This window comes from Taeniopygia guttata, chromosome 1A (assembly GCF_048771995.1).
Source record: "Taeniopygia guttata chromosome 1A, bTaeGut7.mat, whole genome shotgun sequence".
Lineage (NCBI taxonomy): Eukaryota > Metazoa > Chordata > Aves > Passeriformes > Estrildidae > Taeniopygia > Taeniopygia guttata.
In genome coordinates this window covers 63,326,007-63,348,741 of record NC_133025.1, presented here as the reverse complement: position 1 = coordinate 63,348,741, position 22,735 = coordinate 63,326,007, and the positions used below count along the sequence as shown (strand labels likewise).

General features: G+C 46.7%; 1 protein-coding gene and 2 long non-coding RNA genes across 8 annotated transcripts in view; 1 reads left to right on the top strand and 2 right to left on the bottom strand.

Moving 5' to 3' along the window:
- Nucleotides 1-2,306: 2,306 nt before the first annotated feature.
- On the bottom strand, nucleotides 2,307-8,566 carry LOC140682244 (uncharacterized). The gene is made up of 5 exons (XR_012053659.1): nucleotides 8,439-8,566; nucleotides 6,564-6,679; nucleotides 5,856-5,996; nucleotides 4,901-5,057; nucleotides 2,307-4,503 (listed from the first exon to the last, which is right to left on the bottom strand). It is a non-coding gene; the product is annotated as an uncharacterized lncRNA (long non-coding RNA).
- A 72-nt stretch (nucleotides 8,567-8,638) lies between these two features.
- On the top strand, nucleotides 8,639-14,169 carry LOC115493441 (uncharacterized). Its single transcript, XR_005979016.2, has 2 exons — nucleotides 8,639-8,776; nucleotides 12,752-14,169. It is a non-coding gene; the product is annotated as an uncharacterized lncRNA (long non-coding RNA).
- Nucleotides 13,868-22,735, bottom strand: part of PACSIN2 (protein kinase C and casein kinase substrate in neurons 2) — a 51,168-nt gene continuing 42,300 nt past the window's right edge. For 4 of the 6 annotated variants that reach the window (XM_002192680.6, XM_072923704.1, XM_072923705.1 and 1 more), the window contains exons 8-11: nucleotides 20,908-21,032; nucleotides 20,122-20,238; nucleotides 18,995-19,191; nucleotides 13,868-15,700 (exon numbers count right to left, since the gene is read on the bottom strand). In XM_002192680.6, the coding sequence (XP_002192716.1) occupies nucleotides 15,588-15,700; nucleotides 18,995-19,191; nucleotides 20,122-20,238; nucleotides 20,908-21,032 (552 nt within the window). In that variant the 3' untranslated portion in view covers nucleotides 13,868-15,587. The remainder of the gene's footprint in view (nucleotides 15,701-18,994; nucleotides 19,192-20,121; nucleotides 20,239-20,907; nucleotides 21,033-22,735) is intronic. The other 2 variants (XM_072923707.1, XM_012569305.5) reach the window with 2 other exon arrangements.

The window sequence follows — 22,735 nt, the reverse complement described above, 5'->3', positions numbered from 1 at the left end:
CCCTCCCCGGGACCCCCTCCTCCGGACGGGGCTCGGCCCGGCCCCGCCCGGGGACCCTCCTCCGGACCGGGGCCCGGGGGGGGAGGGTGGGTGGGGGGGGGAGGGAGGGGTGGGGGGGGAGGGAGGGGGGGGGGAGGGGGAGCAGAGGGGGGTCACGTCACTCTGTGCGCGGACAGAAATCGCAAACGAACGCACGCACCATCTCTCCCTCCCTCCCCCCACCCACCCTCCCCTCCCCCCCCCACCCACCCTCCCCTCCCCCCCCGGGCCCCGGTCCGGAGGAGGGTCCCCGGGCGGGGCCGGGCCGAGCCCCGTCCGGAGGAGGGGGTCCCGGGGAGGGGGCGGGGCCTGGAGGGGGGAACGCCCCCCCTCCGCCCCCCCCCCCTCCCCCGGACCCCCTCCTCCGGAGGGGGCCCACCCCGACCCCCCCGGGGCCCCCCCCTCCGGAGGGGGCCCTTCCTAACCCCCCCCCCCCCCCCGGGACCCCCTCCTAAGGAGGGAGTCCCCCCTAACCCACCCCCACCCCACTCCCCCCGGCCCTCCCTGACTCCAGCCCGACCCCCCAGTGTGATGTCGGGACAGCCGCACCCCGGCAGTGTCGGGCCGTGTATTACACTGCAATGGGGGGACCCGCCGGGCGGGTCCGGCCCCGTGTCGGGGGGACTCCAGCGAGGGCGGGGGGCGCCGGGCTCCGGCCCTCTGGGCTTTATTCTCCGGCACCCCCAACCCCGCGGCTGCGGGAGAGAACGAGAGAGAGCGGGGGATGGAGGACGAGAACAGGGGAGCGGAGGGGGCGGTCAAGGGGACGGTGACAAGGACAGAGGGCAGGTGGGGGGAGGTCGGGGTGTGCAGGGCACCAGGGGAGGGGACTCGGGGAATGGCAGCGGGGAGGAAGGAGGGGAAGGATTGAAGGCGGTTTTGGCGGAAAGGTATCATGGAGAGGTACCAGGGGGAACCACGGTGGGGGACAAGGAAGGGAGGCAGGAGAGGACGGAGGGGTGCGGTAGGGTTGGGATGTGTAGGGGGATGGGGGGTAGTGGGGACCCGGCCGGGGGGGGAGGGAGGGGAGGGCTAGGGGGGAGAGGGAGGGGGGGGGTAGGGGGGGGGAGGGTGTAGGGGGTGGGGGAGGGGAGGAAGGGAGGGGAACAAAGAGAGGTGTAAAGAAAAAGAAATACAAAAGAAAAGAAACGTAAAAGAAATAAAGAGGAAAAGAGATATAGAGCCCGGCCCGGCCGCAACCACCCGCCCCGAGCGCCGAGGAGCAAATGGCACCGCCGGCCCCCGCCGCGGCTTAAATCCCCTCAGCCCCGCCCCGCGCAGGCGCTCTGGGGCCCCGCGCACCTGTGCGGCCCCGCCCCTCACACCTGTGCGGCCCCGCCCCTCACACCTGTGCGGCCCCGCCCCTCACACCTGTGCGGCCCCGCCCCTCACACCTGTGCCGGGCCGGCCCCGCCCATAAATCCCGGCGGATCCGCGCCCGCTCCGCTCCATGCGGGAATGATCGGCCCGGGGCGCGGCGGGAGCGCCGCTCGGAGCGCTGCGCGGAGCTCGGGGCGCTGAGGTGGGGCCGGCACCGGCATCGGGGCCCGGAGATCTGGATCCGGGTCCTGCCGGTGTCTGCCGGGGGTCCCGGGCGGAGCCGCTTCTCCTCGGCGGGCGGGATGCGGGATTTGGGCTGGGATGGGGGACTGGGATCGCGGCGGGCGGGAGGAGCCGCTCCGGGACGGGCGCCGGGACCGAGCCCGGCGCTGCCGCTTTGCTCCCGCTCCGGCCGGTGCGGGGCTGGGGTCCCACCGCGGCTCCGGGATGGGCGCCGGGAGCCGGGGCCGTGCCGCTGCCGGGCCCGGGAGGAGGGCGGCGTTCCCCGGAGCGGCGCTGGATCGCGGCTGGAAGCGGCCCCGCGGCACCGGCCCCGGGGCGCCGCCGGGCGGGCGCGGAGCGGCGGCAGCGCCCCCGGTGCGGCCCCGGCCCCGCCGCGCCCCGGGGATGCGGAGCCGCCCCGGAGCCCCGAGGTCACCGCACCCCCCTGGGCGGAGCGGCGCCCTCCTGCCCCTGCCCCGGGCCCGAGCCCCCGGGGGCTCCGCCGAACGAGCGGGGCTGGAGCGCCGCGGGCGGGAGGAGCCGCTCCGGGGCGGGCGCTGGGCCCGAGTCCGGACCGCGCCCGGTGCGGGACCGGGGCCCCGCCGGGCTCGGTCCTGCTCCAGCCGCTCACCCGACACCTGCCGGGGGAGACTCGATGCTCTCCCTCCCGTCCCCCTTCCTCTGTGGCTCGCACCCCCCAGTGGAAGAACACGGGGGTTTAAAAAGCCGGTGAAAGGTGTTTGTTCTTTATTTTCAGAGCACAGGAGGTTCCGATTTGGGAAGGGCCACGAGGATCTTCGAGTCAAACGGTGATGAGCGATTGGCCCACGTGGGGACTGAATTCAGCATCTTGGCCTTGTCAGCACCCTGCTCCAAGCACCTGAGCAACCTCAGGCTCATGAGGAAGGTCCTGCCTGGGATGGGGTGGCTGCTGCCAGCAAGGGAATTCCTATGTCAATGTGGCTCCTTCCTTCCTGCTAGTCCTGCTCTGCACACCAGCCCCTAGACCGGCTCTAGAGCAGGACTGGCTGGTGTCTCACAGGACAGCACCAGACTCTTCAATAACCTTGGTTTCCTGCCCTTTCCAGGATTTACCCAACAGCTGCTCATTCCATGTCCCTTTCCAAGGAGAAATGAGCAGGACAAGCCCTGAGGGTTCACTTGGTCCATGGCCAGAGTTCTTCAGGAGAGTGTCAGGGCTGGTCCCACCTGCAGAGGGGCGTTTCCTGCAGGTGAGTGTTCACAGCCCAAAATCCCTGCAGGTGCTGGGGCTGGGGCCACTTTCCTGGCCCGGAGCTGCACGGAGCCCTTGGTGACTCCCACTCCCTGCCGGGAATGTTCCTTGGTGTTTCCTCAGTGGGTCCCAGCTGGCTGGGAATGCGGGGCAGGAGGAGGCCGGGAGCCCAGGAAGGGACCCAGCACCTCCTGCCCTCGGTGTTTGCAGGGGAGGAGCTGTGCCTCAGTGTCCCGCCACACCCGCATCCCGGGCATGGGCAGCGCTGGGATGGACGTGGATCGAGGGCTGCCCGCGGCTCCTCGGCCAGGGGCTGCTCTGACGGGCTCCGGAGCTGCTTCAGCCCGGACAGGCCCCGCCCGCAGCCCAGAATTACCGAGGAACAGCTGGAACATCTGGCCTTACCTGGGAATGTCAGCGCGGTGCGTTTGAGGAGGGGCTCAGGCAGCAATTCCCGGTGCCGACCTCCCGGAGCTCCTGCACACCCCCAGGTGTGTCCCAGCCCCCCAAACCCCTTCCCTCCCAGCCGGGGACATCATCCCTCAGCAGCGTTAAAGCCAAGGGGATCTTCCCCCCAGAAATGAAACCCCAAGCAATGCCCTCAGGGAGGCCTGTAAATAAAAGGTTAGAGTCAGGTGAGGTTTTGTTTGGATGAAGTTTGGAGTGTTCCAGGGAGCCAGCTGGAACCACAGAACTGATGGAAAACTTTCACAGGTGGGTCCCACTGGAGGTGTGCTGGAAGCAAGGATGTGCATCCCTTTCCTGAGGGAAAAGAACCTGCAGAGGCACTCCTGAGGCTCTGAGATGGAGTCAGCTCCTGCAGGGAGAGATGTCCTCCCCTGGGCACAGGGGCTGCCTCAGCACGGGCCAGGAGCCATCACCTTCTCCTGCTTTAAAATTTCAACTGGAGCCCGAGCTCAGGGGGATGAAATCAGCTGAATTCCAGGGAACTCTGTCAAGTGTCCCCCAGGGACATCAGTGGGGCTGGGGGATGAGGGTTATAAATAGCAAATTCTATGGAATACAAACCTGTCCTTGTCCTGGAACCTCTGCTGGTTCCTGCCGCAGCTGCTGTTCCACGGCAGCTCTGCATGGGAATGTCCAGACTCCACAAGGCACTGTTGGGTTATTCCAGCAGGAATTCAGCAGGGAATTTGGGGCTGTGGGTATAATTCATCTGAACCAGCAAAGCTGATACTGACCCTGAGATCTGGGTGCCACACCGAGAACAATCCCTGTGCTGCCCTGTCAGCTAAAGCCCCTGGGCTGGGAAATTCCAGCAGCCAAATGCATGGAATGATGTAAATCCCAACATCCCCCTGAGGGACAATCCAAGCCCCAGGGTCCTTCCCCTGCTGCTGGCAGGACAAATTCCCCTCAGCTCGGCGGGGCTTGGGAGCAGGAGGGGCGGGAGAGCAGCTCGGCTGCCCGGGAAGCGCCGGAGGCTGCTGGAATCTCCTGAGTCACTGCAAACATTCCCTGTAAAGCCAAGGCAGATCTCTCCTAGCCAGCCTGGTGGGCAGCAGCTGGGCAGGGCCGATCCCTCTGCATTTGGGGCACTCTGAGGACAGCTGGGGACTCACCCCACAGCGTGGGCAGGACCAGCAGTTCTGGAGCTTGTTGGGTTTGGCTGCTCAAACACCAAAGCTCTGGGCAAAGATGGGATGAGTTAAGTGTTTTTTCCTGTCCTGAAAGAGAAGAGAAAATGGAAATTAAGTCCACTGTGGAAGGCAAAGGCTCCTGGGTTTCCCACTTCTGTTCTGATTGCTCACTATGGGGTTTTATCCATAAAAAATGAGATGTGGCGCCAAATAAAAGTGCCATTTTTCAACTCTTTCCTTCTACTTTTTCCATACACAAAAGGATGCCCATTTTTTCTCAATGCATTCTTTGCCTAATTTTAACAGACCCATTTTCATTTCAGGCCCTGCTTGTGAGTCATTCCATGCTTTGCCATTGGACTTTGGACAAAGGAGGGGAAGGATCTGTTCCACATGGGTGTCATCCAATGCTCGGCTCTAGTGCTTTCCTTGGGAAAGGATGTACTGGAATAAAAAAAGTAGTCCCAGCCCACATGGTACCTACCCAGAGGAGGTCACTGCTCTGTTCCTGGCAGAGGGAGACCTGCTGGCATCTGAGTGGCTCAATACTGGGCCATGTTGCAGCAACACGGGCGGGCTGGACTTGGTGCCTTCTCTCCTTTCCTGTTCTGAGAGCAGGAGCAGGTGGGCTTGCCCAGAAGCTGTGTGTAAGAGGAGAGAGGAGGACATTTGTCAGGGCCCAACCATGATAAAGATCCTTCTCATATCAACAGCAAAGTCAAAGATTTTGAGGAATGATTGATTTTTTTGAATGAATGAATGACTGACTTTTGCCTGACTCAATATCCAACTGATCATTTACAGGACACTGATAGTTCTACTATTACCTGCAGTTTCCTGGAGCCATGAAACAGCCAAACAGCCAATACCTGCAGGATGTTATTCCCTGACAGCACATTTGGAGAGAAACAAACTGCAGGATACTTTTTTCCAAGCAAACAGTTGCTTTCTTTCACCTGAGAGAGCTTTGAGGTGCCTCTTGGAGCTATTTTGCTAATCCTGGATGCAGGTAAGGCCACAAAAATTTAATTGACTCTCAAGATGCATTTTGGCCCCTTTTATATAGACCTGTTAAAAAAGAAACATTGGGAGGGTTCTGGGGGGCTGTTTTCCAAACAAAAGCTTTCTTTCCAAATAAGTATGCAAACAAACAAACCCCAGCTTACTTGTTTTCAAAATGCTGAAATGCAGTACTTAAGGGTTGACTTGTCAGATTTATCTTCTCATTTCTTTATCCGTTATTTCTTCCCAATTATTGTCTGAGTTTACCATTCCATAAGTGTTATGTTTCTCAGTTAATCCATCCCCAAAGTCCTCTCTGAGGGTCCCTTGTCAAAACTTGTAGCTCTTAAAGATTTACTCCAGGGCCAACCACGAAGCCGTTCAGTCAGTGCCAGTAGATGGCAGTGAAAGATAGGGAATAAGGAAAAAAATCAAACCTGTAATTGGGAAACAGCCGGTGGGTTCTCCTTTCACTGCAGACTTCCCCAAACTCTGCTGCCACGCCCTGTTTCCATGCACAAAGGAATGGTTTCTTGTAGATCCCTGTTTGTCTTCTCTCATGCCTGTTTCCCTGGGGGCTTTGGGCACACAGGAAACACCCAGAAAATTCATATTTTTACCCTTTAACCCCACAAAGAAGATTCCCTAAAGAGGAGTTGCAAACACAGCACCCAGTCCACAGGCAGGATCACACACGAGCTGCTGGAGCCAACTCCTCAGCAGGAACTGCTGGGGGTGATCCAGAAGCTGCACAACAGCTGATGGAGAAAGGGATGAGTGGGATGTGCACAGCCAGCTAAGGAACTGAGCACTTACTCATCCACAGTAATGTCTGGGCAGCATTTGGATTAATAAATTGAATTTTATAGAGAAAATCATCCTGGGACCTTGAGCCACTATGGTGGTCGAAGCCCAAACTGTGCCCTTTGATACAAAGTCAAACCTTGGGGAGCAAAACTCTCTGGTTTGTTCTCCTCTCCTTTCACCTCATAAATGCCCTCTGACTGTCACATGATTATCATACTCCAACTATGGTATAAATCATAATTTTATAAAGTGCAAGGAAAATTATCAAAATTATTGTTATATAATAAATAATCAATATAGTTACTGCAATTTAAATACATTAAAAGTCTAAATCTTACCTGTTGGTCCTTTTCCTCTCCTTTCCACAATCATCACCACTTAAGAGCCTCAGAAAAATTTGCATGGCAAAGTCAACAAGTGTCACTCCCTGCTTGGAGCTGAGCTAACTTCAGACCTGGATTAAATCAATCAGATTTTCTTTTAGGTTGAGAAATCTGATAAAACTCTGTAAGTGGGGCAACCAAAAAGCTTTTGAATGGCAAGGAAAGTCTCAGTCATGGCAGCTCTTTAAGTCACTCACAGCCATCACTCACACAGCTCTGTGCCCATCACAGGCTCAGTAAAAATCTTATATCTGCTGCCCACATGATGTCTGACCTGCACTTTGCATTGTGCTAGTTGCAAACATAAATTGCAGTGTGTAAAGCAGGAATGCACTGGCATACCCAGACAGGTATTTAATCCCAGCAGTGTCTCCTGTCACCAGGTTCTGTTTGCTCTCTGCTGGGGAGGCGGCTTTGCCAGGTGCTTTCTGAAGTGTGGGGATCAGCAGGGCTCTGGAGGAGTGTTGGAAATGAATACCAGGCTATGGTGTGGATTACAGGAGATCCTTGTGGGCTGGGCTGCATTGGAACTGGATCTGCCCGAGGTTAACTGGCAGTGCTGGTGCAAGGGCTGTGCTGAATGGCCAGTCCCCCAGCTGCAGGGAAATAGCAAAGCCATCGGGTTTTGGTCCCCATTTGTGTACATTTATGTTTGTGTTACGAACAAACACAGCCATTCAAGCCTTCTCTGCAGGAAAAGTGGGTTTATGGTCCCACCATAAGGTGCAAGGGCCTTACTGACTCATTCCTGACTTGGGAAGTGGAATGAGGAGGGCAAGGAGCAGAGATGGAATGCAAAGGTGGAAGAGAGAGCCCAGCAGGTCTGTGCTTCCTCATCTTGCTGTCTCTGAGGAGGATGGCATCTGCTTCCCACTGGCACAATCCTCCAGGAAGCAGTTGCCAAGCCCTCCCTCAAGTACAGAGCAGCAAACCTGGACTTCCCATGCTGCAGTAGGGGCAGGGGCCTTGGCTGTTGCTGCTCAGGTGCACACAGGAAATGTCTTGTCAGCGTCTAAATATTGTAAATGTTTCATTTTCTTATGTGTTTTAGTGAATAATAACAATTTTAAAAAGCACATTTCCTTATGAGCACTTCAGAGTTTATCTACCCTAAAGGATGTGGCTGGTGAGGTGGAAAGGAAAGAAAAAAACAAACCCAAACCCAGCTGAAAACAAAGCACTCTCAGTCAGTGGAAAGCATTTCAGAATTGTACCAGTGTGTTCTGGTCCTGTGACCAATTTTACCACCTCACCTCAGAGTTCAAGAAGCTCAGCTACAGTTAAAGCAGAGTTGTGCCTGATCCAACAGCCTGGAGCAGTGCCTGCTCTCAGGGAGGGTGGTGGCAGTGCCACAGGGCCACAGATCACTCTTGGCACTGTGCAGGACAGGACTATAACCTGCTCTCCAAGATTACTATGAGGCAAATAATCTCTCAAGGCTTTTCCTACTTACATGGAAAAGATAAACAACCTAAAATGATGAACTCTATCAAAAAAGTTACAAGCTCACCTCATCATCAACACAATCATTAAGTTAGGCAAGGAATTTTTTAACATGTCAGGGGAGAGGGGATAGTTGGTACTAAATCAAATTAGCAGAATAATTTCATTCAGCAATTTAGATAACACATAGCCACTTAAACTTGCAGTACTTAACTAAAAATGTATCTTTAGTAAAATTTTAAAATAACAAATAGACAATCCATGTCAAAAATTGGACAGAATCTGTAACTGAGGCAAGACAATCACAGTTATTCAAATTGACATTTGGGGAGCTTACCATCAACTTAAATGTACATGGTATATTATATTTACTTAGATGTGTCTTACCTTTAAAGATGCTTAACAGGTCAAAAGAAATATTCCATGAAGTTGCTGATGTGAGTTATATCGTCTGTAACATTAATAATACAGAATTAATTAATTGATGGGAGAGTTGTGAGATCAAAGCTGCTGATGCTTCTGACTCGCCTTCCTCTCTGTCCTGCAGGGCAACATTCCCTGCAGTGGAATGGAGTTCTCTGTGCCTGAGCTGGTTCTGTCCCACTGAGCCCCTGAGAGTGGCAGCACACAGCGTGATAATGTGGCTTTGCTGATGTCTGCACTAAATTCCTGTGTGGCATCTGCTGTCACTACAAGGAGAGACAGATCTGCTTGACTGACCACAGGTACCAATCCCCCATGGAGAGTCTTGCTGGGGCTGAGTTCAGTAAAGGGGAACTGTGTGAGACACTCCATCCTCAGGCTTTCCACCCTCAGCATGTGTGGGAGGTACTGTCTAATTCTTTTCTGACACCAATACAGAAAAAGCATCACAATGGCCTTACAGAACTACCTGGTCCCTTAGACACAGTGCCACTGAATTTCAGGAGCTTGCAAAATATCTTCTCTGTGATAGGCCCTTTCCTTGATACACCTTCTACCCCACTGCAAGCACAAGTTTTGGATTCCCCTCCCCTCCACAGACTGGGTCATCCAGTGGCATTCATCTGTTCAGAGATGTGAACATCTCTGTGCCTTCCCTCTTTCTGCACTCCACTCAAATCACAAACTTGCTGAACAATAAGAGACTCACCTCTATTCCCTTTATTCATCACTTTTCAGGGTTTATTCTGTTTGCCTCCTTTATTTAGACCAGTTTGCTTCTCCCCTGGGCCTGGACAATCACCATTAGCGGGAGAATAGGATATGGGGGGGTATTTCCAAAATTTCTTGAACAAATTGGTGTTCATTCTCATGGCAAAGGAAATGACAGCACAACTTACCATGGACAGTGGTACCAGGGAAGCAATCTGTGGGTCTTGGATAGATTTTGTCAAGATGAAGCTCTGCTGAGAGTTTAGGACGTAAACAGTATCAGGTCAGGGGAGCCAGTGATACACAAATTTGGAACTAAATAATCAGTTCCAAAGCTTTGCCCCCCAGCCTCCCCCCTGCACCACCTTCTGTGCCTTAAATCCTGCAGATTCCTGGTGTTCCCCAGCAGCTCAGAAGCCCCAGTTCTTACCAGTCTCTGTGGAGTTGTTTGGGGTGGTGACACCTATCAGTGCCAGTCCTGGCCACACTGCTCAGAGCAGTCACAGAGGGGAACTGGGACAGGGATCTCTGCTGGAGCGTGTGCTGAGCGCTGGCCCCACACTGGACACTCAGCGCAGCAACCCCAAGGTGTGCCCTGACCCTGCAGCTCCTGGCTTATCCACAGGAGTCAGGCACTAGTTACCCTGGCAAGGATTTAAAAAAATTAGCCAAAACCAAGACCACCAACCGAAAAAAAAAACCCAAAAAAACCCCACACAAAAGAAAAAAATTAGTGGTAGAATCTTGCCATTTAATGGGACTTTTGACATCAGGATATCAAGGTGCTGCTGCTGCAGCATCCCAAGACCCATCTCCGCAAGTCACACCACAGGGGGCTGGTTCCTTTGCTGACCTGTCTCAGGAAGTGGTACCTCTGTCCCAAGCTGGGATGTCAAAAAGCTGCTGCTGTTCAAAGTCCCGGGCTGTGCAGGCAACCAGAGGGGAATAGGCCTGTGCAGTGCTCAGAAACACACAGCATCTCTTCCTAAGGCCACACTTTGCAGTTCACTCTGTGGCAGACTCCTGCTGCAGCCTGCAAGCTCAGCTGATTGCCAGGAGATGAGTTCTGGACAAGATGGAATAAAAGCATCTCTGTGTGAAGTGGAAGGAGGTCAGCAGGTCCTGCAATCACAGAGCAGCCCTGAGGTTGTGGAAGACAGGTGATATAGAGAATGGAGAACATAAAGGAAGGGATCAGCTGGTACATCTCCAGCAAGGAAAAGGCAGTACTTCTAATTGCTGCTCTGCACATTGACTAAACAGAAAAAAAAAAAACCCAAAGTAAATCCAAACAACCAAATCACAAAAAACTCCCAAACCAGACAACTTACCTTCAAGGGCGGCTGTGGATGAGGCACTGAGCGTTCTCCAGTTTGGTGAGCAATGCAGGTTCTTACTCAGGCCCACTAGCAGACCAGCACTGTGAGCATCACTGGCTCCCCTGGCCTGATACTCTGTCCTAAACTCTCAGCAGAGCTTCATCTTGACAAAATCTATCCAAGACTCACAGATTGCTTCCTTGGTACCACTATCCATGGTAAGTTGTGCTGTCATTTCCTCTGCCATAAGAATGAATACCAACTTGTTCAAGAAATTTTGGAAATACCCTCCCATATCCTGTTCTCCCACTAATGGTGATTGTCCAGGCCCAGGGGAGAAGCAAACTGGTCTAAATAAAGGAAGCCAAAAGAATAAACCCTGAAAAGTGATTAATTTTTCTAGGGAATAGAGGTGGGTCTCTCATTCTTCAGCAAGTTTGTGATTTGAATGAGTGCTGAAAGAGGGAAGGTACAGAGAGAGATCAGCAGCAGTGGTGGGAAAGTGGCCTCCAAGTGCTACATTACCAATTGTACATCCGTGTGGAAGTATCACATCTTGCTGGTGGTTTCCAAGAGTGGCTAGAAGACATATTTGTATTCCCAGAGCGCAGGGAACCCCTTAAGAATTGCTTCCCTGCCAGCTGATCTGACAAAGATAAGTGGAGGAACCCTGGTATATGTGTATGCTCAGAAACAAACAGCCTGCCCTGCATTAGGAGCCCTCTAATCGTGTGTAAATGAGAGCAATTCACTGCCGGAGTGTGATGGTGGGGGTGCTGGTTTGCAAATCTAAAGCCAAGGGCTCAGAACTCACACTAACCCAGAACACAGTTCCAATTGGATATGAAGAGGAGACGCTTTCAGATGAGGACAATCAGATACTGGAGCAGTTTGCTCACAGCAGCTGTGGAAACTCTCTGCTGGGAGGTTGTCAGCAACATTCAGCCACCTGTCCCAAGTTCACTGTTGAGCCAGAGATGGGATAGAAGACATTTGGAGGCCCTTCCTGCCTGACTGATCCTGTACTAATCCCCTCTTTTCTTCACAGCCATTCGGAAATGGAGGGCTTCCTCCTGTATTATTTGGGCATTTTTTGGGCACAAGGACTGCTCTGTGAGCTGATGAAGCACAGGCAAAGTAACTTTCTCCTACTCTCACCTATCCAACTGCCACAGCAAGGCTTGGGCTTCTGCAGCTGGCCAGACAGCCCTGCCAGGGCACATAAATACAAGGGAGAACTATTTGGGATTTTCTCCTGAGAACAGTCTGTTCTTTGGCTGATTTGATAATCAGAAATTGAAACTTGCAGCTGCCTGGAGTTGTGTGGTATTACAGCTTCAGTGGACACCTATTTTCTCAAAGCACCAAAACACTTGCTGCCATTTCCAATACTCAAAGCTTTTAGTGCTGTGAAATTCCATCAGTGCTGTTGGCCAGTTATTATCAATCCTCCCTCCTTGTTTGGTTTCTCCTCATGGTGCTGCTGAGAAGTGGTGGAATATAGGTAGAGTCCCAGGTCATGTCAGCTACATTTTCACTGCTTTTCAGTGCCCTTAGGTAAGTACAAATTCTGCTTGATGCCATTTGGAAAGCTCAGTCACATTAGGCAAAGTTTCTCTCTGCTCACTGTTATGCTATAATTATGTTGTCCCACGACAACTGCAGTTCACCAGGTTTCAGGCCTCTGCAAACGGTAACCTCAAAAGGACAGCAGTCACAGATGGATCACTGCAGTAAAAATAATTCATACAGAAAAAACCTTCCCTGGAAGAGAAACATCAAGCATGCAGATGTTTCTCCCAGCACATGGGAATGAAGTTTAAGATCTACATTAAAAACCAGTTGATGAAACCAGTTCAACATTTTTATCTAGTACTAATGCAGTGTTTGTCCTGATAATATCATGAAGCATAACCACTTCAAACAGGTGAGGTTTCATGGAGCTCTCCACTTTTGCAAGTGTCTACATCCTACCACCACTGCCCAGTGCAAAGCCAAACTCTTGCTATTTACTGGGATTTACAAGCAGCAACACTCAGTTGTGTGAGCCTGCTGTTTGCACCAGCAATGCAAGGGACTTGCAAAGCTCCAGCTGCATGTAGCATCCCACTGCAAAACCCACCTGTATTTGCCACATAATATTTTATCTCTGCCAAGGCAGTCAGATTTCAGTGTTTCCTGCATACAGATTCTAGAAGTGTCTATCAGCATAGTACTTCACAATTGATCTGTTTTTTTACCTTGCAGGCTTGGGGCTTTCAGTTGTCAAGATGTTCCAGCTGAGGTAACAAGCGACTTGGATGTTCAAAGAGTTCTTCCTAATGTCCCTCATAAAAGCTGAAGTAAACTGCTACGAAGTAAATGAACATTTAATCAGTTACTGACTATAGTAGTAAAAGGTGGGAGGATAGCAGTGTGTCCCAGAAGGATTCCTGTTTGGGCTTGCAGATTTATTAAGAGCTTAAGTAGAACGGTGGCAGTTGATTATTTAATAAGTTACTTAGGATCACAGAAGTGTGAAACACCTGCAAAAGTACCTTACAGAGTTCTGACTGGTCTCCTTGCCCTCAGGGACAGCTCCCTGCCCACCAGGACCCCCAGGCCCTTCTCCTCAGGGCTGCTCTCCAGCAGGTGACCCCCAGCCTGTCCTGGTGCCTGGGGTTATTCTTCCCCAGGTGCAGGACCCTGCATTTGCCTTTTCTGGATTTCAGACAGCCCCTCTGGCCATGCCTCCACCCTGCTGAGGTCCTTGGGAAGGGCTGTGCAGCCCCAGGGGGACTGGCTGCTCCTCCCAGCTCTGTGCCACCACTGACCCCTTCACCCAAGGCACTGATGAATATATTAAACAATATTAAACAATTAATCCTGGGGGGACACACTGGTGCCAGGCCCCCAGCCAGACCCTGGCTGAACCAGGGCTGAACCTGTGGGATCTGCTGTTCAGCAGGTGTTGATGGGGGAGAGGAGAGAAAACCTTCAGCCAGCTGTCACAAACAGCACTGCATTAATCACTGCCAGTCAGCAAGGCAGGAAATAAAAATAAAAATTCAGATACTATATTTAAAAAGAAATAAAAAGCTTAACTGCTCACCCACGCTATCTGAGACTTGACAACACCACAGAAAGCAGCATCACAGTGGACTCTGTACAGCCATAAATACAGTTTCCTCTTCTTCCATGAAGATTCTGCTGGAATGTTTTGCCAAGAATTCCTGTGCATAGCAACTCCCTTTTTTGTTCATGGCACAATGTCACTCTCCTGCTTGTGGCTCTTTTACACAATGCAGGTTTTGTCACCACAAATTGCAATGAAATGCACAGATTATTTGTGTTACGACATAAATTGAAATAGTAAAAGGTGCATTCTGTGTATTTAAGAGATTAACAGATTTTATTGTTTTCTAAAATATTTTACAATACAGAGACCCAAACCAGTAATTCCTGACAATTTTAGCAACTGTCCTGTGGATGAACAAACATGTTGGTAAGTTTTTGTTGACAGACATATACATACATCCACTTTCTAAGCTTGCACATTTGGATTCACTGAAAATGACAACTAAATATACCTATAAGCTCAAAAAGCAAACTATAAAGTCCAAGATTACCAACAGTGTTTTATAGTTACCTTGGAAAAGATTTGTTAGCTTCATTACCGTGTAGCTTCCTAACATGGCATATCCACTTACCTGATACTTAGTTTTAATACAGATCTGCTGTAGTTTTACAACCCAGTTTTCAATGTCACAAGTGCATATTTGACACGATTACAGCTGGCCAAGTTGTAACTGCAAACAAATGTAGATTTTACAGTGTTCTGCTACAATAATCCATGTTTGGACTAAAGCTAGTTTATACTTTGACTCATTAATTTATCCACAAATACTGATTTTGAGTATATTAGTGTATTTACCGTACTTCTGAAAAATCTAATCACAGAATACTTTGTCTATGGTACAGTAATGGATATGGCAGGAAAGCAGATTTAAATATACCTATAATTTAAACTCTTAAAATAGTCTAAATCTTATTGACACCAAAAGGCTTGATAACTAATAGCCATGCTCTTCATATTTTGGAATATCAAATCATATGTACATATACACAACATAGATAGGCTCTTAATAAAAGCATTTAGTCTATTTTACAGTCTTCTCTGTTCAAGATAATCAGCCTTCACAGATTTAACATTTCAAATCACCCAAAAATCAATAGCAGTTAAAAGGAGATTTTTTTTTTTTACCTGCAAACATGTGCTGGAAATAGCCACTCTTCAGGGGCTTATGTATAATTTATATTTCTTTTGAATGCCACTTAAGATCTAGATGGAAAACTCTTAGTTCAAGTGTCAACCCACATAAAGAACATTTGTAATAGAATCCCAACCCATGACACCTGCAGATATCTCTGCTACAAATAACCTTCTGTAACAGATATTTATTAAATACAGTATTCTGTTTTACAACTCCATTTACAACTTCAAGCCATGCTGACAACACAGAAAGATTACTACAACATGGAAAGAGCTTTCATTCAGTCAAGTGGTAACTAAATCTATGTCATAATTTAAGTATTAATTGATAAAGCATACAAAAAGGTGCTTAGCTACATAGCATTTAAATAAAAAAATACTGCATCTTTCAGACATTGATAAGAACAAATAAAAAATTAACTATAATCTTTAAAATTCAAGTTGCGAGTTACTGAAGGTCACTTAAAATAATTGATTAAACAAAAGTGAGCGTAAGCCACATACCTGGGGTAGGATGAGGCATAAGCATAGAAAATGCAAAAATGTTTAGGATCCACAATAACAGACATTGTGGGAAGAAAAAGTTTAAAAAGTATTTTTCCTATCATACTATTTTTTCAACCTTACTCCTTTCCTTTGCATTGTGTACAAGTTGTGGAAACAATGTCAAGCTTTTGTCTTTCATTCAGCCTTATTTCAGTATCAAGCCCTCACCTTTTCATTAAAATATATACACTCTATACATCCATTCAGTTTCCTCTCACCTCACCTAAATACACTGTACAGGCCTACAGAGCTCGTGTGACACTTCTGTGTTTATTTTGTTCTTTGTCACTGGATTGGTTCCACGTAGTTTGCTGGGTACAAACCAACTTGTCCATTGTCCAGGCGTCCTTTGCACCAGCCCTGCTCATCCTCATTCTCCATTTTGGTTAACTCATCCCCTGAAGAAAAGAAGGAACATTTTCCCCAGCTTAGTGCAAGTCAAATAAATGTTTCATTAGGCTTATTGTCTAAAGGTTTTAAGGGAAACATGGAAAAAAATGCTACAAAGATTAAGTAACTCAGAATTTGCTTGCTAACTTCCAGACTATCCATTCAGACATTTATGAACTATAAGATAACTTCATTTTGACTACAATGCACATCTGATATTCCACATCCTCAGGGAATACTTGGACTTTTGAGAGCCTGCAGACTCCAAGATGCTCCACAGGAGCAAAGGAAGCTCCACCTCAGCCAGGCAAAAAAGGCTACATTGAGTAGCAATTATTTCCTCCCTTGCAACTAATTTGTGTCAAATGTCTTCCCTAGATAAAACTGATGTGTGTTTTATCTTAGCAATAGGAAATAGATTATGAAGATATTAATCACTTATTACAGTCCCAAATAGTAGAGAGTCTTGGTGTCATTTAGGAGACTATAAACTAGCCTAAGGACTATAAATTCTTTGGTAGAAATTGAACTAGAGTGTACAATTTCAAACCTTCTGTGAAACATGTGTTAATAAAGAGTGGAAATAAAGACTACCAAAAATTCACATCTGAATGACGGTATGCTCTAACAAATGCATTTTTATCAAAGCTTGGGCTTGGAAACTTGGTGATCCTGGAGGTATAACAAAATATTAACACTTTTAAGTGTCATCTGCACAGCAGTTACAATGAAACCACTGTGATGACAAAACCAGAACACGGAATAACATACTCTGACAACATTGCAGGGACAACCTTTACTGTCACTATTCTCAGCCACCGAGGGCCACAGGAGGGTGAGACAGACATATTGTAATAATTATGTCCTATCATCTTACATGCTTATAAAAACTCTCATAAGAGATTAATAAAGTTATTCTTGCTCTTTGTGAGCCTCCCACAGCTGTTTGACAAGAGAAAAAAAACAAAACAATACGCACCAGCTGTAAAAGTACTCTAGTAAAAAAATGAGTTTCATATATTCAAGTACATTTAATGGACACTGTGCAGAGCATATATTCTGTAACATGTACTTAGAAGCATTTTGTAGGTAAATTCTTTGACTATCCAAGGAAATCCTATCTGAGAATATCCATGTACATTTCAACAAATCCTTAAAATGCATTAGTCCTCTGTTGACAGCTGCTTAGGAGCCTAGGGATATCTACAGAGGAACACTGGATTGAGTACATTTTAAATTGGCTCCCACCTGACCTAGAATGAGTTCTTTTCCTTAGTTTTTTGTATGTTCAGTGTAAAGCTAGTCATACAACTCTTCTGCTTAATAACTAAGCAGCCATCCTATTCAGCATCTCTCAGGGGACTCATGGTCTAGCACATCATCCCTTTCCTACAATTGTATCAATGCCATAATTTGGTGTTGTAATATTCTTTAATGCTCTTCCTTCAAAGTACTGCACTCTTTTTAAGTGAAGTCTGCATATATCTCACACTTAATACCCCCTCTGCTTTATTTCTACAGCCCTCACACACTGAGAGCCACTTGGTTCAGTGGTTTAATGCAAGTGACACCGCTGGTACTCCAGCACACACCGCCTAACTTGGTATTGAACCCTTACATCTGTGTATATAAACACTGCACGGTTTTGCCAAGGAAAGACTCATTACTGTAAACCCTTGCTGCTTCACAGCTACCAGAGATATATTTCAAGAGCATTAGCATGCTTCCACACCCTGCTGAGAAAAACGGAGCAGGTAAGGTCTATAGAACGAAAAGTAACTTTTGGCTTGTGTGCTTTCCACAGACAGTACCAGATGTTTTGTTACTACTGTACTTCTGTCAGGGCACAATTCAGCAAAGTTCATGGACAAATAAACCATTCCTCCACTCTGGAAACCTACAATACTTGTCTACAAAGAAGGAAAGTCAGCTGTTCAGTGGTTTCACCAATAAAAAAGGAAGGAGGTGAGTTAAAGGCAGAGCACCACCACCTGAGCTGGGGGGTGTTTTGGTTCAGAAAGCACAAACTGCATTTTGGATATGACCTGGGGACACACTGTTCTGAGCACCCCCCTTTATCAGCAGAACAGACATCCTGCAGTTCCCTGATTAGCTACAACACCGACTGGTTTCCTAACTTTTAGCCCTAGCATCCACCTAAGAGCCACAGCAGGTGGCATAGCAACAGCACACTTCTAACTAACCCTAGCTGAAAGGGAGGCAGAACAAAGAGCTTTCTGGAGCTTCTTTTCAACACTTGAACCCTGTTTTTCTATTACAATTCATCTGGTTATTAAAGGAGGTGGGAATAAATGACAAGAGATTGGGACAAGAGACAAAGTGTGTCTCTCATTTGCACAAAGTGAAGTTCTGTTTGCTTTTGCTAAACTACTCCTGCAATCTTGTTCTGGAATTCCTGATTGGAAAATGCCTCCTGCAATTCTGGGCAAGACAGTTGACAATTGGCTTGAAAGTCATGAACAGGGGGTAGAATTCAGCTGGAGGCAGCAGCACCTGTGGTGTGCAGCCATCACACCCTGATGTCACCTTCCTGTGTGTGGAAACAGTGTGTGATGGGTGTCCCCCATCAGCTGCATCTATTCTGTTCTCTCAACTCCTGTAACAGTGAGGGAAAAAGGGTTTAGGGCTCAAGGAAGATACAACACTTTAAGAAGGAAGAGGTGTACTAAGTGTATCCTAATATAACACAAGACTAAAAAAAACAAGGTAAAGACAATTCCTGTGCTTAACATACACTGAAGAGGGGTGAAAAGAGACAGTTTGAAAAGTATCTAAAAGTATCTAAAAGTTTCAACCCTAAAAAGTTAGCAGTGCAGAAAGTTGGATACAAAAAATTGGATGCTTTCCATTTAAACAGAGAAGGTATCAGTTGATTTAATACCATTTCAAGAATAGCTGCTGTAGTAGTTTCCTTTAAAAAACAACTCTGTAGGGTTGGCATTTCCAGACAGCAAAAGCAGCAGCTGTTGCTGTCACCAGGGAAGAAAAGGGAGAGAGAAGATTTTCAGTTCTGCAGGTCATCTTGTTTCACTTAAGATGATAAGAAGGGAGTATCTCAGAGGCAACCCAACACATTCCAAAGAGCTTAGGAGTCAGTGCTGCCAAACAGGGGATACCAAAAAGCACTATTAGGAGGGATGATGGTTAGACAGGATCCTGTATGTGGAATTGCATGTCCAGAGAAACAGGTGACTTCAGAAAATAAAAGGTGAAGAGCAAAAAGAATCCCCTGCCTTTCTCCTTTTTGATAAATACTTTAAAAGTGAACATTGCAAACTTACCAGCTTTAAAGCTGAGCTCATCTTGCTCCTGGCCCTCATAGTCATAGAGTGCACGTACTCTCACCTCCATGGCAGGAGGGGTGTCTTCATCAAAGGGATTGGTGTCTCCATTTGCATCAGTGGAGGAGAAGGGGTTGTTGGACTCTTCATCAGACCAATCTGTAGGGTAGCTTTGGTTTTTCTCATAGCTGCTAACGCTGAAAATCAATTTTGAAATTATTATTTTTTGCTTTTAAAATAGGAGACTAGAAATACCACTAAGATACCCCTACATATGCTTAAACTCCACTCTAAGGCCCAGCTTTGAAACTTTCTTTCTGGTATCTTCTCATCTACCTTTAACTGACAATGCCTGATTAAAAAATAAAAACATTCTTGCAAAGCATTTAAAAAGTTTAGCAAAACCAACACACACTAATCTCCCCACAAACTCAAAAGACTTAGCTATCAAAAAATCCAAGGGATTATTTACTCTGCAAAGGTAAAAGGGATGCCATAGTCAATGAGAGGAATTATCTGGTTTAGGTAAGACATTTAAATTGCTTTGCAGAACCTTCCTCCCAAACCACTATGCAACTCTACGATAGCTTCCAACACATTTTCTATATTGCAATCCACCAATAAAAAAACTTCATTATACTGCAACAACTTGATAATTTAAAGGGAAGTTCACTGTTCAGCATGCACATGCCAGTTAAGAGAGTGGAATACCCCTAGAGTGTACACTGAAGCAACAGGCAGCTGCTCGAGAAGGTCCTAAACAAAACAAGAGAGCATCTTAAAAGCAGATTTATTCAGTGAGAAGACACAGAGCAGTAAAGCTCCAGGAGCAGTTTCACTAGAAAAACACATCAGTTTTAACATTTTATAGGACTGGGAAAGAAAGGAAAAAAAGCAACAGCAGTTCTGTTAGCAACTGCCAATAACCATAGTAATTTGAAACCAAAGATCAAGCAACAGATATGGCATCTGTTAGGAAAGACAAGTTAGGTTACAGTGTTGCTTACACAACTGCTTAAGAACATTTCATGCACGGACCAGCATAGTGTTATAGAAACCGAAAATAGAAAACCCTGGACAGAGAAAGTGCAAATGTGAAAACAATTAAAAAACAACATTTCACCAACTTTTTGATCTTATTGTCCTCCTTTTCACTGACAGTACTCCCAGTATCTTCTTCATCTTCAAAGGGATTGTAACTTGATTGTACTGACTGCACTGTGTTACTCTGGACACTAAGACTGCTAATTTGGAAAAGAAAAAGCATTATGGTGACCCTATCTGTATAAGCGAATGCTGCCACTGGTGTCCCACTAAGCAGTTTCTTAGCAGACCCCTCCTTCAGCCAAAAAAAAAATTAAATAAACAACTAAACAAAAATAAAACATCTACCAAATGCAGCATAAGGCTCAAGAAAGCTTGGAAAGTCTCACACATGGAGCATTCCTTCACAATCAGAATATCCTTTGTGCAAGACAATTTCTTTTTTCCTACTGCCTGAAATAAAAGGCAATGCAATTTTTCTGCCCAGCTTCATTCCTTTTTAAAGCAGTTGATGTTAACAGTTTTGTGTTAACCACATCCAGAATTCTGATGTGACTAAATGTTTTGCAAACTAAGACCTCGAAGTATTATTATCATTTCTAGAGATGGGAAGGTGGGAAGAGACCGCCAGATCAAGTACAAAAAGTTCAGTTTCTCATGAAGCTTGGTTTCTTTCAGCTCCCAATGGAAAGAGAGCTATAAAATGAAGAATAATTTCCAAATTAATTTGTGAAGTGCAGAGACATCACTAAAAATGCTCGAAGATTATTACCATTTGATTGGACAGTGACTTTTTGATCTTGTAGAGCTTAGTGCATTTGAAGGCAACAATCTTTTCCAATTAGTGTTTTTAGGCATAAAAAAGGTACCTGCTATGTTTGTTAGGCTGTGAAACTTGGTCTCCTGTCTGATTAATGCCAGTCAGAGTCACTCCATCAGAAGCCTTCTTTTTTTCTCTTCGGCTGAGAGTGCGATTCAGGTCTGCAGACCACTCCTACCAATGAATGCAAAACGTGACTGAGAAATTCAACTGAACAAGTAATTATCACATTTAATTTTCAGACTGACTTATGGAACATACATCTATATATACAACACTATCAGTAATTTCTAAAGACAAGTCACTTCAAACATTTCATTTACAGCTCTCATCTAGTTCTTACTCCAGCAATGCAAACAGGTGTCTGTGCTACCCCCAAGGTTACCTGCACTTCCCTGTTTAGTGTTGTGAACCCCTTGAAAAGACTTAAAACACCAGACACCTGGCACACAATTGGAGTAATCAAAAGAGCTGGCCAGTAGAGATATTTAAAAGATGTACTGTGAGGGCTCACGGTTTCAAATAATGCCAAGATATCTGGCTTTAAAAGTTAACTTTAACATTCAATTTAAAAAGGTATTGTAAGACAGGGCTTACTTCTCAAGAAGCACTCTCAGATGACTTACAAAGAAGCTAGTTTAAATCTGTGCCTAAGATTTAAGCCTTAAGGTACTTCACTTTGGATTTAGTGAAATTCGTTATCCTAAAAAGCCATCTATAGGAGTTAAGGCTTGAATGAACACAACTATTGACAAGACTAATGATGCCACTTGCAGACTTTTCCTGATGTTTTGAACCATTCAGATGGGACAGATGGCACAGGCAGCTATATACACAGCTCCTGCATCAAGTCAAAGCTAATCTTTGATATCCTGTTATCTGTATACACTATACAGATACAAAGCAGAAACAAACAGAAAACAAACTGGATGCAAGCAAATATCCTATGCTGAGACAGGTTTCCTCTCAGAAGTCTTAAAGGTAAAAAAAAGGTCAGGAGAGAGTTTTCTATACAAAAGATGGCATTTGAGATAAGTATTTTTATCAGGAAATTGAAGTTTTCAGAGTTGTTATTACTCCTGTGTAGCAGAGTCAGCCCAGCGCTTTCCGCAGTTCTTCAAATACCTCATTATTTTAACTTTGTAAGATATATATTGGATTTCTGAGTTACCACAGTTAAAAGACCACTGACCTATGCATATTTGCAGTTTACAATGCAATTTCACAGTCATTTGATCATGACTTTTTTACTTACGTCATCCTTGTAGCATGTAAACGAGAAAAAACTTGATTAGGAAAACAGTAACAGGAGCATTTAATTGGTTAATTATGATGCTTAAGAAAAAGGATAGTAATTTCCTCACACAGAAGTAACTGCACTTCAGTGTTTCAGGCAAAGAAATTCTACAGTACTGTTATGAATTTTCTTCCTCAAACATCTAAAGTTACCCAGTATTTTAAAAACAAGTGCTGTTTTCCTTTAATAAGGGAAGGGTGAAACACTCCAGAGTTTATGCTTCCACTCCATTAATTTAATCTCTAGAATATATTTCAAATAAACCCATGTTTCTGGTCCAACTCATTCCACTTCCAGCTATCATACACGAGTAGTATGATCTGCACTGACACATTCTGGTACTTATTTCTTGTAGGCTATGGTAACAGAACACTACTTGGAAAAACTCCTTCCTTTTGAAAATGGCATCCAGCAATAAAATGACTTACTGGGTAACTGGAACTTTATTTAAATAGAGCAGTATTGATTTTTAAATACCAAATTTCAAATTTTGAACTGTTTAGCTCAGACTTTTTCAGAGTCTTGGCTGTATACACTACAATTGCCTGCTAACAGCAAGGAACTGAAAATTGAAGTCTGA